General features: G+C 42.4%; 1 protein-coding gene across 2 annotated transcripts; it reads right to left on the bottom strand.

Moving 5' to 3' along the window:
- Positions 1-609: 609 nt before the first annotated feature.
- Positions 610-4,369, bottom strand: nhlh2 (nescient helix loop helix 2). 2 transcript variants are annotated; one of them, XM_026159142.2, is made up of 2 exons: positions 3,679-4,369; positions 610-2,959 (listed from the first exon to the last, which is right to left on the bottom strand). In XM_026159142.2, exon 2 carries the CDS (start codon positions 2,921-2,923, stop codon positions 2,552-2,554), a length of 372 nt encoding a protein of 123 aa, XP_026014927.1. In that variant the 5' UTR covers positions 2,924-2,959; positions 3,679-4,369; the 3' UTR covers positions 610-2,551. The 2 variants fall into 2 exon arrangements, with proteins under 2 accessions (XP_026014927.1, XP_080153596.1); XM_080297470.1 differs by having other exon boundaries at positions 610-2,976.
- Between the last annotated feature and the right edge of the window lie 10,665 nt (positions 4,370-15,034).

A 15,034-nucleotide genomic window follows, 5' to 3' on the forward strand; every position in this document is an offset into this window, starting at 1 on the left:
GGGTCTGTGTGTGTGTGTGTGTGTGTGTGTGTGTGTGTGTGTGTGTGTGTGTGTGTGTGTGTGTGTGTGTGTGTGAGAGAGAGAGAGAGAGAGAGAGAGAGCAAGTGTGTGCGTGTGCAGCTGACTGAGTTTCCTTCTATGAATGTGCGCTTATTTTATCATGCACATGTGCAAACACACACAGCCATGTGCATGTGTGTACAGTAGGCTGAGTTTTCATCTGTATGCTAAACTGGATTTGCACTTGTTTCACCTTTCATTTTGTGTGTGTGTTTGTACATTATGCACATTTTTATGTGAGTAGGCTAGTGTGTGTGTGTGTGTGTGTGTGTGTGTGTGTGTGTGTGTGTGTGTGTGTGCTCTCAGACGCCCAGAAAGCATCTGAGAGCTTGCACTACATGCATGCTGAATGATTTGCATGTACACTTATGTCACTCCGATCGTGCGTGTACGCGCGTGCGCGTTACGTGAGCCTGACGTCATCAGGCCAGTAGGCTTTTCTTCATTAGGATAAGCTGAATATTCTAACGGTGGCTATGTCCTAGTTCTCTGTTACATTCCAAAACCTCAAAACTTTTTTTTTTGAGTAAAATAAAATACAAAACGTGCTTTTTCTTTTCAAGTATTACCTTTTTAATTAAAAATAACACCGAAAAATATGAAAAGTTTGTCCATTAGAAACCAGCTGTCACACAATACCTCTACTACAAAAGATCTGCATAAAGCAACAAGTAGCCTACACAACCCTGAAGAGACAAAAAATCTTTGGATAGAGGATATGTTTTTTTCCCTTTCACTATAAAATTACTTATTGACTTTTCCTAATACAAAGCAGAGACAAATAAATAACCCAATTAATCAGAAAATAAAATAATAGTCAAATCAGCGCACTGAAGATAATATTTTTTTCAAAATAATAATTTTTTGGTTATAGCAAATAAATAAATAAATAAGACAAAGAGGTTGAGCTCTGAATCGTATCCCCTTGGTGGTTTGAATTATTTGACAATCAGTGTCGATGAAGCAAATGTTTTTTTTACTTAGTTTTTTTTCTTTAGCAGCCCAATTCTAATTCACAGAGAAACCTCTCAAAAATGGGAAACAAATTCATGGGGCCACTAGACCCCATCTTGAAGTGCTTATCGTTGCCATCGATAGACAGCGGACATGAAAAATAATAACAAACAAAAAACAACAACAACAACAACAACAGAAAAAAGCATCGAACATACATCAAACGAATAAATTATACAATGGATTAACAGAAAGTGCCATTTTTGAAGAACACCACCACTTTCCAAGTTCAAATTCACAGCCTAAAATATAGAAGCAACAAACCATTATACATTTATACAAAAAAGACGGCAGCTTATGATATTAACATAAATAAATTAGCCTTAAATATTAACACAATTAAATAAATAATTCCATACACTTTAGGAGAAACAAAAAAGCATGATTAAGGTCACAATTTTATATGTCATAAGTGGCACTTACGCATTGAAATGTTTTTTTTTCTTCCTTTATGGAAAATCTAAGCTAGATCTAAAGCAGCTATGTTTACGTCCTTTCGTTCCGATCGGGGGGGGGAAAGACCCCGTGTTTATTTTGTTCAACCTCAAAGTGACACAGTGAGGGGAGCATTCAGAAATCTATTCATGATATTAGATGAGATTAGGCTAATATCATTTTTAGATGTAGATTAAATGTGAAGCAAATTAAAATAACCAGAATCTTCTTGAATTTTTTGCAGCCCACGCGAATTATTATTATTTTTTCTGTCCTCCACTGCATCACTGCAAAGGAAGCATGAATGCCTGCGGGGGCTCTTCCAGACCCCCCCCCCCCTCCCCTTTTGCTGAATATCGGAAAAAATAATTGTCATTATTGCATCCAACGGCTCAAAACAACTCGGCGCTTGCTGCTTGCAGTGAGCGATCTGGACTGAAAGTTTAGGCTCCCGTAACTTTTTGCACCGCTGCCACTACATCAATCAACACTGGACTCACACTAAAGGGCTCAGCTCACCATTAGAGGTATGGCAGAGTGTCAGCATCCGGGGAAGTGATGCTTTAGTTTGGATGGAGATGATGCTGGGCAGATTTTGGGCCTTGAATTGGATGGAAATTTTTTATTACATATCATTAAATGAAATAGAAGTTTCGGTGAGATGAAGGCAACACTGTGTCACAGGTGTTAGACCGATATATATGTGGAGCCGATATCGACATTTTTACATCAATCAATTAAGCAAGTCCACCTTAAAACAACAGTTTCTACCCCTGCAGCAGAAGTTTCGATTGTTTTTTTTTTAATTCACTGCAAAATTATCTGATTACTTAAAAATTGACCTTCCTTTTATTCAAAGTAGTGCTTTGTGGTGTTGAAAGCTAAAAAAAATCTCCTGCATCATTCCACCCTGACCGCTAACCTTGCCATAACCAGTTAACTCCCAGCACGTCGAGCGAGTCCAGTCTCCCAACAACTCAACCAGTTTCTCTCACATATGTGTGCGCGTAGAGGGCGGAGTGGGGGGTGGAGTGGGTCACTTTTAGACATCCAGCACATGATTGAGATAGGAGATGTAGCATATAGCCAGTCTGAGGATCTCGATCTTGGAGAGTTTCTTGTCCGGAGGTAATGTGGGGAGTAATTTCCTCAGCTCCGCGAAGGCCACGTTGAACGCCTCCACCCGGATCCTCTCCCTGGTGGCGTGGGCTGAGCGGTACTTGGCCGTGGCCCTCCGTCTTCTCCTCTTCTCCTCCCTGCTCAGGGGCTGGTCGGCTTTGCATTTGGCTCTGTCCTCCATCTCCGCCGGCTCGTCCGAGGCACAACCGGCCGACTTCAACCCATTGAGCATCGTCTCCGGGTCGGACTGAGTCCAGGAGAGGTCCGCCTCAGCCTGATCCGGGCTCAGCATCATTTTTATTCTGCGGTGTTGGCAGTCCTTCTCAAGAACCTGTGCACGGGAAAAATCTGTCATTGAAACATTAAAACATTGCTGCTTTTTTTTTTTAATGGTCATTTTAAATTCCACATTTTACAGTCAGAGAGCTACGGTGTCACATGCGTTTGGATGAAATAAAAAACTGGATTGATTTTTGAAATCATCGTTTTTGCTGTTTTCCTGCACTCAGGCACCACTATGAGAAAGCCCACAGCGGGTGCTCCAGTCCCTCCTGTGCCTATTGCATAATAAAATTAAACTCCATAAATAATGAATGGTTCAAAATTCGCGGTTAATTCACGAAAGCTTCAGGCCTTAAAAACAGCCCAACAAATTTGAATTTCCAAGTGTCATGTTTGCAAAATATTGTTTTTTAAACGACGAAACTCTTTAAAAATACTATTTGTTTTTAAATTAAAGAAAAAAAACCTCATTTTTTTGCGAATTAACATAATCAGAATTGGCCATCTGTCACAGTGTGATGAACACATCTGCTTGGCTGAGGCCGGAGCGACTTGACAGCATGAAGGCAGGAGATGGTAAAATAATGTTGACATCTGCTGGACACCAAATTATTGGAGCAGTTGCTTTTTTTCTTGATTTTTGTTAATAAAGAAAAATAGATCTACGAATCTAAAAATAATAATAATAAAAATGAACAAATCGGAAAAAATCGTATTTAATTTGTTTTTATTTAAAAGCTTAATTTTCCACAGAAATCTGAGACTCACCTTGACAAAGGGTTGGAGGTTTTGTTCAGTTTTTTTCTTGTTGGGAACTAAAAGGCGCTCTTGAGCGGAGCTTCAACTCCAAATTAACTCATATTCCACCGGCCAAAAGAAACAACAAAAAAAAAGACAACAACAACATCAGATGTTAATGAGACGAACATTCAAAGAAAACAAAGAAAGGAGAAAAATTATTTTCTTTTCTTTCTTTCTTTCGGTTTTTTTTTTAAATAGTTTTTGACTTTTCTCAGCCGCGAACTTGCAACATGGGATCACGCGGGGTCAAACGTCAAGCGTGGAAATGTTTCTGCTGATAAAAAAACAGCCCATCAAAAGTCTTGAGATGATTAGGTCGGACGAGTTGGAGAAAAAGAAATAATAATAATGATGATGATGATGACAGTGGTGGTGATGGTGATGATAAGCGTGGATCAGTCAGCCCCCCTGTGTGATCCCAGCGATGGAGAGACAATAGAGGAGATGGGCTGATAGCGGTGAAAGTGCAGCCAGGGCTACTCGTCCGTGAGCCTGTTGGAAGATGGGGATAAAAAGAGGGACAGATAAGCGAGGCTCTCCCTTGTCAGGAATCAGCGGATCGGAAGGCGGTTCGCGGATAATCCCCCCTCTCTCTTCCTTCTTGCGCCGAGTGTCATATGCGAGATAAGATCCAAGCGATCTGGACTAATAAAGGCTCACTTCATGGACGGAGGGGATGGAATATATTTGAGGAATGGTATTGTCTAACGCCGCCCCTCCCTCCCTCCCTCCCTCCTCTCTCACCCCTCTCTCTCCTTCTCTCGCTCCTCCTCACACACACACACACACACACACACACACACACACACACACACACACACACACACACACACACACCTCCTCCCTCTTTCCTCACTCCCCTCAGCCCCCTCAAGCGGTCTCACTCCCGTGGGAGCAGTGGGCAAAGGGAAAGCAGAGATGTGTGCATGATAAAGCGTGGAAAAAAAGGAATACTTGTCCATGTTGTGAGTTTTTGCACGTGCTCACATTTGTAGTGAATATTAATGATTATAAATAAATGTATATATGTATTTTAAATGCAAATGAAGGGGGGGGGGGGGTCAACTTAAATGCGATACAAGCCTGTAAAGAAATATTTTCTAGAATGCTTTAGAAATGTTGCTTATTTTTGGTTATTTTCTTGGATTTATGAAAATTAGAAACCATTTTTTGTAAAGAGGTGAAATAATAAAGCAGCTCCTCTGTTTTTTTATATGGTTTTAATTTGGTGCTGTTGACAGGTTGAGACTTAGATTTCCCTGGCTGACACACCTGAGTGTGTTTCACCCTGCGTTTATCAGTGGTCTGTTGTACTAATGATTATTAAAATAAATAAATAAATAAATAAATATTTGTTTTATTGTCAAAACTAGTTGGTGTGGAGAGAGAAAAGGGTGGAGAAGCTGCATGCCAGTCCGAGGATGTATTAGGATTAGGTTATAAAACAAGAACAAGAATCAAAGCAACTGTTGTCAGTCAAACTTCTTCCTTTCATTTTTTTTCCTCACAGTGTTTAACACTCATTGAATCTTTTTTATGTTTAAAACAATTCATATCCATTTGTTGACATCCTCATTTGATTTGGTAAATAAACAGCGAAACTATAAAAGAGAAAAACAGCACCTCAAAGAATCCTGGCTGCTAATCTACAGCAGGGGAAAATATGCTTTAATTTGCTCTATGCTACTCAATGACTGCCCAAATAAGTGCCCAGAGGTGTTACCAAGAAGGCCCTGATTGATGACACTTGCTTATTAAAGGACTTTGATATTAAAGAATAGCAAAGAAGCATCAGGGAGAACATTTTTCCTATTTTCTCAGATATGCGACTTACAGTATAGCCTACACATCGCTGACTTTTATCCAAGTTCTGCAGCTCTTTCCTGTCCCTGTAAAAAAAGAGAAGTGGAAGTGTAGTTTAAGGGCCTCGGAGAAACAAACCTGATATCCAGACACACAATAAAGATGGATGTAACAGCTGAGTCCAGCGGAAGAATGGCTGGTGAAGAATATAAGTGGGGATAAATGCCAACATATTGTCCCGCTTGTCACATATATATCCCAGGATTATGTCATATATAATGTTTTTGGAGTAGAATTGACACAAACATAAACATAACTTTTTCTTTTCCTTATTATATTGACATTTAGATTTAGGAAAACTTCAAATCAAGCAAACTTGATCTCTTCTCTTCTCCCATCATGCCGCCCTGTGCCCGGTGGCACCACCAGCATCGGGTCAGGAGGGCATGGTTCCAGAGGAGGAGCAGCGGCCAGTAAGTGTGGGGACTAGCTGCGCCTAACGAGGTGATTAAAACGATAAGGGGAAGCACGGATGACTTGCCGTGGCCCGCAGCCACCGACGTGTTTATTGTCTCACGCACACACACACACACACACACACACACACACACACACACACACACACACACACACACACACACACACACACACACACAATATGTGAATGAGGGAGAGAAGTACTACCACAGTGCCAGAAGGACCATATCACTGAAAAATCAGCGTGTGTGTGCATGACAGAGAGAGAGAGAGAGAGAGAGAGAGGGAATGCTTGTGTGTGAGATGACGGACAGCTCGCCTTGGGCTCTGGCCGGGTCCGTGGAGTGTGTGTGTGTCACAGAGGGACTCACAGCGGGGCGTATCGGAGACATGTCAAGACCAGGAGACAGAGGCCTCCTGACAGCTGGAGCCCACAGACACACACACACACACGCACGGACCACCACCCTAATTACTTCACAGATGGAAGAAGTGGAGATAGTATAAGCTTGGTGGTCTGCATCGTCCGGACCCCTCCTCAGACCATAAGGCCCTTGGCCAAAGACATGAAGGACCCCTCCAAGGCTGTTTTGTTAGTGCCTGCTGCAATTACATCCCACAGCTGATGTAGTGATTCCGGAGACAGACAGGCAAGCTGCAGGGTGGTGGAGTCACCAGAGAACAGTTAATGGATGATGTTTGCTTTAGTCATGGCGGTGCTGGTAAAGAAGCTGAGCTGGTTCCGAGCTGATTTGTGTGCACGTCAAGTCGTGCTTCCGCTTATGAAAATGAAATTTTGTTGTGACACAACACTGCATGTTAATAACAACCTCACACGTGTCATTTCCAGCAGGTCAGTGGGCGCAGAGATGATGCAAAGAAAGTTTTAGAGACATTGCACACAGACATTGTAGCAATATGAAGATAAAACAATCCAATAAGTCATTAGGTTTTGACCATTACACACCTCCTTAAAAAATGTAATATGATGAAAATGTAAACAATGAACAGTGTCATCTCATACTTAAAATTTCAACAAATCAAGCGCACACTCATTTTTCCTTAAGTGGCTAAAAAAGCATTATAAAGAACTAATGAAACTTTTTTCAGACTGAGATATTCCCTCGAAACAATCACCTTGTGAACACGAGTTTGGCGTAGGCTGATACTCTCTCTTGCTGTGGTTCCCATAATCATTCAGACCGGCAGACACACGGGAAGGAAGCCGTTCGGTGATTTATGATTATGATTATTATTTGAGGGGTTCATATCAACCAGCTGAGGCCGAATACTGCTGCTGAGTTTGTGAGGAAATAAGATGCAAATTTGAAACCTGAAAGGATCAAATTGTTTTCCGGGCTTAGTCTAAAAGTCGAAAAGACTTAAAAGCAAGCCTTTTTGTGTGTGTGTTTGTGCGTAGGTGGACGTAGGTGGTGACGAAGCTGTCAACAAGAAGTTGGGAGGTGATATCACTCTGATGAGATGTCTGTAATGGAGTTATTTCTCTAATCAGTCAGAGCTCTGTAGACCCCTGTGGCTGTCTGAGCTGCTTGTTACAACAAAAAAAAAAACCCCACCTTGAACCTGTGTGACATACTCCCTCCTGTCACCTATCAGACACACTCGCACGCACATACACACAGTTTTGAACATTCCCAGAGAGCAGTGGGATGGAGCTGTGAAATGGGAAGGATTAGTCACTTTGTCAGGAGATGTATGAGGCTTCTCTCAGGTGGACGGTGAGCCACAGGGGGCGTCTGCACGAGGCAGAAGGGAGAGAGGAGAACTAAGAGGCTGAGAGAGAAAAAGAAAAGATGGAGAAGAGCAGGCACGCAGGCCAGGAGGTTCCACGAAGGTGAGCGAAATGAAGACAAAGTGGGAGAAAAGACAGTTTGAGAAATACAAAGAACACATTGAGGAAGTTGCTGCGACTGATCATTTAGCCCCAGAAGCCAAAAAGTTGATAGAACTCTAACTCGACCCCTCTCACCTTTGCTTCACTTGCATCACTGAGACACACGCTCACGCACTGGGGAACACTCGGGGCAGCGTGTGACCGCCAACTCGTCCATGTGTTGTGTTCTCTCTTTTCTTCCAGGCTAGTGAAATAGGCAGCGGCCTGGTCTTTGGCCTCGTGTGTGTTTGTGTGTGTGTGTGTGTGTGTGAGAGAGAGAGCGAAAGAAAGTGAGTGTGTGTGTGTGTGGATGGGGAGGGGAAGCGTTTGTCAGTTCAGGCCTGAACAGGAGGTGTGGGATCCAGAAAGCTGGAGGTCCCATGTGAGAATGTGGCCGTCGTCAGCGCTGCCGTGGCAGGCCTCGGCACCATCTGTGCTCCCAGCAGGGCGCCCAGCACGTTCTACGCCACCCAGACGCATATGGACACACAAAGGTGCTCGCTTTCTCTCTTATGAATGTGCAGTTACGCGCACACTCACTCATCAGGAGTGGAGAGACACACACTTGGGAACGAATAGTGAGAGGTGCAGGAGGACAGATGATGAGTTTGTTGATTGTGCAGTGAACAGGATGAGAATGTCTTGGTGATGATGCTGATCTAAGTGTGATGACTTCAGAGGCAAAGATTAGTCAGCAAATGACCCAGATGTGCTCTGCTCACATAAAACATTCAGTTTCATTTTAATAAAGATGACAATTCATTTTCTGTGCTTTTTAAAAAACTTTTTTCTTTTTTGACTAATTTAAGCAGAGTCATTATTATACCTGTGTGCCAGTGTTGGCTCTGACACACCAAATTCAATAATTACATTGATTCAATTTTATTTACATAGTGCTAAAACAAAACAGCAGTCACCTCAAGGCACTTTATATTGTATGGTAAAAATAAAGAAACCCCAACAATCAGCAGCAACTTCCTTTTAACAGGTAGAACCAGGCTCAGGGAGGGGCAACGATCTGCCAGGACGAGTTGGGGGTGAGGAGAGGAAGACAGGACAAAAAACGTATTTATCACATTATTACTGGGTGGCTGTAGCTCAGGAGGTAGAGCAGGTCATCTACTGGGTTGGTGGTTTGATCCCTGGCTGCTCCAGTCTGCATGCCAAATATCCTTGAGCAAGATACTAAATCCAAGTTGCTCTGAATCCAAGAGAGTGTGAATGTTAGACAGAAAGCACTTAAGCATAGAAAAGAAATGGTTGTATGAATGGTGGATGAAGCTACTGGAAGTTCTCAAGTAGAGTAGAAAAGCACTATAAAACCAGTCCATTTACCATTTACTTGCATTAAAAAGGTTCCTCAGTTATCTGCATGCTAAGAGGATCCATTTTCCTGCGCTTACCCAGTTCAGGGTTGTGGCGTGAAGAGGAAAGACAAAAATAAAAGCAAACAAACATACCTTTTTCTTCCAACACATTTATGCTACACTTGGCTGGTTCCCATATTTGTATGGAAGGAGGAAAACGGTGGAGTGGTCTACAGATTTTAAAGAGTGGAGATTATAAAGGAGAATGACATTACGGGGTGGTTGTAGCTCAGGTGGTAGAGCAGGTCACCTACCATGTTGCTCTCTGATGCATCCATCGGAGTATGAATGTGTGTGGATGAAGTGATTGTGTGAATGGTTTAATGCACAAGTTGTGTAAAGCGCTTTGAGTGCTCAAAATAGAGTAGAAAAGCACTATATAAGAACCAGTCCATTTACCATTGCTTTTATTTTTATTGCATGAAAGGACAACAGCACAATACTCAAATACAGCCTCTGTACAGAAACAGCCGTATTATACTGTTAATACAACTTCAGCTCTTTATAATCTTTACATCTGCACAGATAGCATGCTAACACAAAGCAAGCCAAGAGTCCAGAATGGTATTAAAGCTGAGTCCAAGCAGCCGAGATCCTGATGAGCAGTCATATTTGTAACATTGGAACTTTTTTCTTGTAAATGTTTCTATTGTAGAATCACTCTTGGCAGTCTCTGTGTTCTAGTTTTCAACTTTAACAAAGAGAGGTTGTGTGTTCACAGTAGGATAGGGATTTGTGTCCATCTGCAGAACTGTAGATAGGGTTTATATTGTTAAATGTGACAATTTATGAAGTAACACAAAAGGAATGCAAAAGGAATGTAATGTAACTTCTGGCGAGAAGTTCAGAAACATGTTGCATTACTTTTAAGAAAAGTAAAGAGTAATGTGTAATACATTACTTTTGTTGAGTAATGACCTCAACAGTGCTGTGTGATAACAACCACGCTACAGTCAGAGACTGGATATACAAATGGCAAAGCTGGTAGGCGGAGCTAGGTTGACATTCATAACTTGCCAGGCAGCTGAACTAATGTAATAGTCCACAATTTTTCACGTTTGTGTGTTTTAAAAATGGGTTAAACAAGCATATTTAGAAGGATTTAGAAGTTCATTGGTGTTAGAGTACTTTAACCTAGCCTCTTGCTAGCATGATATTACATGCAAATTATAGAAAAAGGCATCATAAAATGCCCTCATGAGTCATTACTCCACCATGTACTGCCAGAACAGTTCCTTGGGATTGACTCTGAAAGTCTCTGGAACTCTAATACATGGATAGAAAACCATTCTTGGAAAACTATATTCCCATATTTAGGATTTTGAACATGGTGGTTGGAAAGTGATGTCTGACTCACTAAGCCACAGGTGTTGAGTTGGGTTTGACTGTGAAGGTCCGGCTGTGAATATAAATCATTTTCATACCCATGAGGACAGAAATGTGTCATCACAGGAAAAAGGTGATCACTCAGAACAACTTGGTATTGATTTGCATTGACCCTTCCCTCTAAGGGAACACATGACCTGCAGTGTATGGGTCAAGGGTTCATGTTTTTCCGTCAACCATCCGCACCTAAAAGAGGTGTCAGTCTTTGTATCACTCTTCTCAGCATCAGCGTACACTTTCTTCTGTGTGTGGGAAAATGCATTTGGTCAGCCTCTGCCCTTTTGTTTTTGATCGTCACAACTGTACATTTTGTAGCTTCGTAAAGCCCTGTTTCAGTTTGCTCTGCAGTGCCTGAAGTTTTGTGTTTTTCCGGTGACTTTGTTTATTCAATCAGACTGATTTTCTATCTGAGCTCACAGCAGTAATCAGCAAGTTCTTAAGCAGCTGTTGTCTCAACTTACTTTTTAAGAAATTTGTGAAACTTGATATGAGAAAAACAAGAGTATATATGGATAATTTTCAGCTTTTTAGTTCAGATTTTAAATCCTGACTATGATCCTTTTTTAGCATAATTATTTTTATGCACTATCCATGAATCCATGAGGTGCACTGACTTTTTTAAAAAAAAACATATTTCATTCCTTTCTGCAACTTTCATTTCAGAGCAAAACTAGGCTGGTACATAATTTAGAATGGCAATAGACTCAAGAAAAAATGTAAAATATTCAATTTAATGTTCTTGTCAAATTAAATGGACTTTATTGGATTTTAGCAAATATGTTTACCTTTAAGATTAATCATTTGAATGAATAAACCTTTGTTTTCAAATATTTCATTCGACTTTTACTCAAAATGATTGCTTCCTGTATATCATTTTCTTGAAGGTTGCTCAGAAAATTGTTATTTACGATAGGAATTATATATTGAGTGGATCTGCAGCTTCAATTAGAACATTAAAGCTCTGTTACTTTGAATGGCTTCTCTTTTCTTCTTCTTCTTTAGTGCATTTAATTCTTCTCTTAATCTTGACTGGAAACTTCAGAACTTTTGTGTTATCACCTGCCCATCTGAACCCCATGTTAGAGCCATCCATCCTTTCCTCTCCTTCCTCTTTCTCTCTTGCCATCCCACCTTGTTCTGCTCATTCTCCACAGCCTCCCATACCTGTTCTTCCTGCCCGCTGACCCTCCTGTCTTGGCCCTCAGCCCTCCTCTGAAGCTGCACCTGTCTCATTTATGGTGTTCGTTAGCTATCTTCAGCCACCCCACACCTCCACTTTCCTCATACCTTGCACCCCAGCCCGATGACCCTTTCTTTCTCTCTCTATCTCTCTCTCTCCCCCTGGCCCCTCATCCTCCCCTGAGCGCACCCTGTCGCTCCATCTAGGGCCTCCAGCTGGCTGATGAGTTCATTAGGCCCAGAGCTCTGCCAAGGAGTATGGCGTTGTTTGGGCCAAACCGGGAGGGCATCAGGGGGCCCCCGGTGGCCATTGGGCACAGGCCTTGGCCATTGGAGTTGGGACAGAAAAGTCCCATAATGTCCCACATGTCAATATGCAGGCTTGGTCCCATTCCTGGAACCTGGAGACTGTTATTTCGTACATTAGCAATCTGGTTTGGGGCTTGTTTCTCCCTTAAACTTCAGAGGGAAGAACGCAAGGCGTTGTGGTCTGAAGGGGTCCACATAAACAATGAGGGTAACAGATTTCTAATAATCCCCACAGGTCGCAGTGACATCTGGCCCTGCACTTGAGCGTTGGCTCAATTAATTCGGAAAACACAAAACAAAAAGTGCCAGGGGCAAAGATCTGGGGGACGTCACAGTACACTTTGCATGTGTGTCTATCAGAGTGTGTGTGTGTGTGTGTGTGTGTGTGCATTGACTGTGGCATTTGATCAAATCAGCGGCAGTTTATGTATGTGTGAATTTTTTTCAAATTAGTCAGAGTATACAGCTCCTACACCGAGACACACATGATTATAATTTTTCCATGTGAAACAACAACAAAAAAAGGTGCGTTGGTCTATTTTTTTCGTTAAAATATCTCCAAAATACTCCATACTTCATCGTTCCCTCTGCTCTCACCTTTTCCCTCCTCTGTCCTTTGCTTCCTTGCGGCGGGTCAGCTGGGGTTGGAGCCTCCGTGGCTGGGCTCAGGTGTAGCCTCAGCTGGGCAGAAGGGGGGAGGATGGAGCGGAGAGGTGATGTGAGGAAGAGCAGAGGAAGAGGAGAAGAGAGGAGAAGGATTCTGTCCCACGGGGAAGCCGAGAGGGAGTCAGAAAAAAAAAAAAAGGAAAACAAACACGTGCGTTCACGCAAGTTAAAAAAAAAAAGAAAGAAAAAAAAGACAACAGCTTTGTCCCTCACCCTTCTTTTCTACACCTCCCCCATCGTCTCTCTTCCCCTCTTTCTCTCTCACTCTTTCTCTCCTGGGAGAGGCCTGGCCGGGCTTGGCCTGCACGCCATCTGCTGCATAATGTAACGGGATGGAACTCCAAATCCTTCATTTCCACTCACTGCCTGTCATCTGTGTGTGTGCACGCGTGTGTGTGTGTCCACTCGTACAGTTGCATAGGCACACTGAAAGGGTGTGAATGTTTGGGTGCGTGTGAGATCTCATTTTACGGATGTTGTGACATTAGCTCGCCCGGCGACGATGTCGAGCGATGGGTTTGATGAAACAAAAGGTGATGCCAAAAGTGTGTTTGTGTTTTATTTTTCTAAAAATACTTACTCCACCATTCAACATGCAAGTCTGGTTTTCGCAGCGTCCGCCGAGGACACAGAGTTTCAACTCTCAACAGCTCTTCGTAGCTGGCAGCATTGTGGCATCGCAGAGTTGTTTGTCTTTCTTCATCCATTTTCAGATGTAACAAAAGCTCTAAATGAAATAGTCTTTAAACACAAGCTCCTGGGAAATCGAGCTGAGAGTGGCACCTTGCCAAGGATGTCACAAATTTGCTTTTTGTTTACAAGTTAACACACAAAAGTGCACACACACAGAGTCGTGTTTAAGTGCTCCACCCCTCTCTGCAGTGCTGGTAACCTGGAGGTGCAAAGAGTTGTCCCTCCAGGTCCCCCGTGGGGCCACTATGAATTGGGGGGCCATCTGTTTTCTGGTAATAAGCTTTCTCTTCATTCAGTCTCTCTCTTTCCCTCCCTTCATCCTCTCTGTGTTTGTTTGATTCTACTTTTGTTTTGGAAGGTTTTTTTTCTGTCTCGCTCTCATTCCCCAGACATGAAAAGACGCAGACAGACAGAGAGATCTGGTGCGAGAGGCAGCGTTGCTTCTGGACATAAACACAAGCTCCACTGCTGTTTAGGGGAATGGAGACATGGCGAAATATCACAGTGTAACCCCTGAACCCTGACCAGCGATCTATGGCTGTTGACACAAAGTAAACGTGACACATCTCTCCTCACATAAACCCCTGCACCCACCACCCCTACCACCCCACTCTCTCCCCTTCCAGCTGCTGGGCAAGTGCTAAAGTCTGCATTAGATGCTATGTTCTTTGTTGCTGTGGTGCTGTATGGAAGCCCCAACAGCTCTAAAAACTAAAGGAAATGCCAGAGAATATTTGAAGTGTCTCTGTAGCCTTTGGAAAAAGAAGTGACACCACACGGATGAAGGACAAAACTCTGTTGTGTGCTGTGCAAAGCAGCAGAAAAATAAACCCAGTGCAAAACTACAAACTACAGTTCCACATGTGGCTCCGGAAGCGTGTCAGTGTGATAAATTCTGTGGTAATGTGCAGAAATTTTAAGTGGAAATAAAGTTGTTTACTACTGGTAAAAAAAAATGTTTTGCTCCTGTAAACAAGGCGATTTTTAAAACCATTTACCCTTTTTAAATTAATTTAAGTTGAACTGAATGACGAGTGGACACTGACGCTGACGTGGACCTCTCACTTGTGTTTGTCAAACTGATGTCCACAGATTCTATTAAATGTAACATTTTGCATTGTAATTATGTAACAAAACGACATGCAAAATTACATGTAAAAAAATTAATTTGAGCAGATTTATTTATATTTTCCTTTTCTTTGAGTTCAGGCCTTCCCAGAAGTCTGTGCTCAATCTCTGGTGATTGAACTTCTCGCACTTTATTTGTGTGCTACTCAGCGCTAATCTGCAGATGAGACTTCACAAGCCAATGTATGCACATCTGTTTTAGGTTGTGACTCACAGTGTAAATAGACGATCCGTTAATTTGTGTGATTTAAATGGGATTGCACAGTACTTATTATTGAACTGAATTCAGAGCTGACACACCAGCAAGCAAGGAAAGCAAACCTCGCTCTCCCATCATCCCCTCTGCTCCCCGATCCGTCGCTGACGACCTGCATGATTGTTTAAGTTTTGGTTCGGAGAAAGATTTGGTATTAGATGGCAC

Source organism: Astatotilapia calliptera, chromosome 23 (assembly GCF_964374335.1).
Source record: "Astatotilapia calliptera chromosome 23, fAstCal68.1, whole genome shotgun sequence".
Lineage (NCBI taxonomy): Eukaryota > Metazoa > Chordata > Actinopteri > Cichliformes > Cichlidae > Astatotilapia > Astatotilapia calliptera.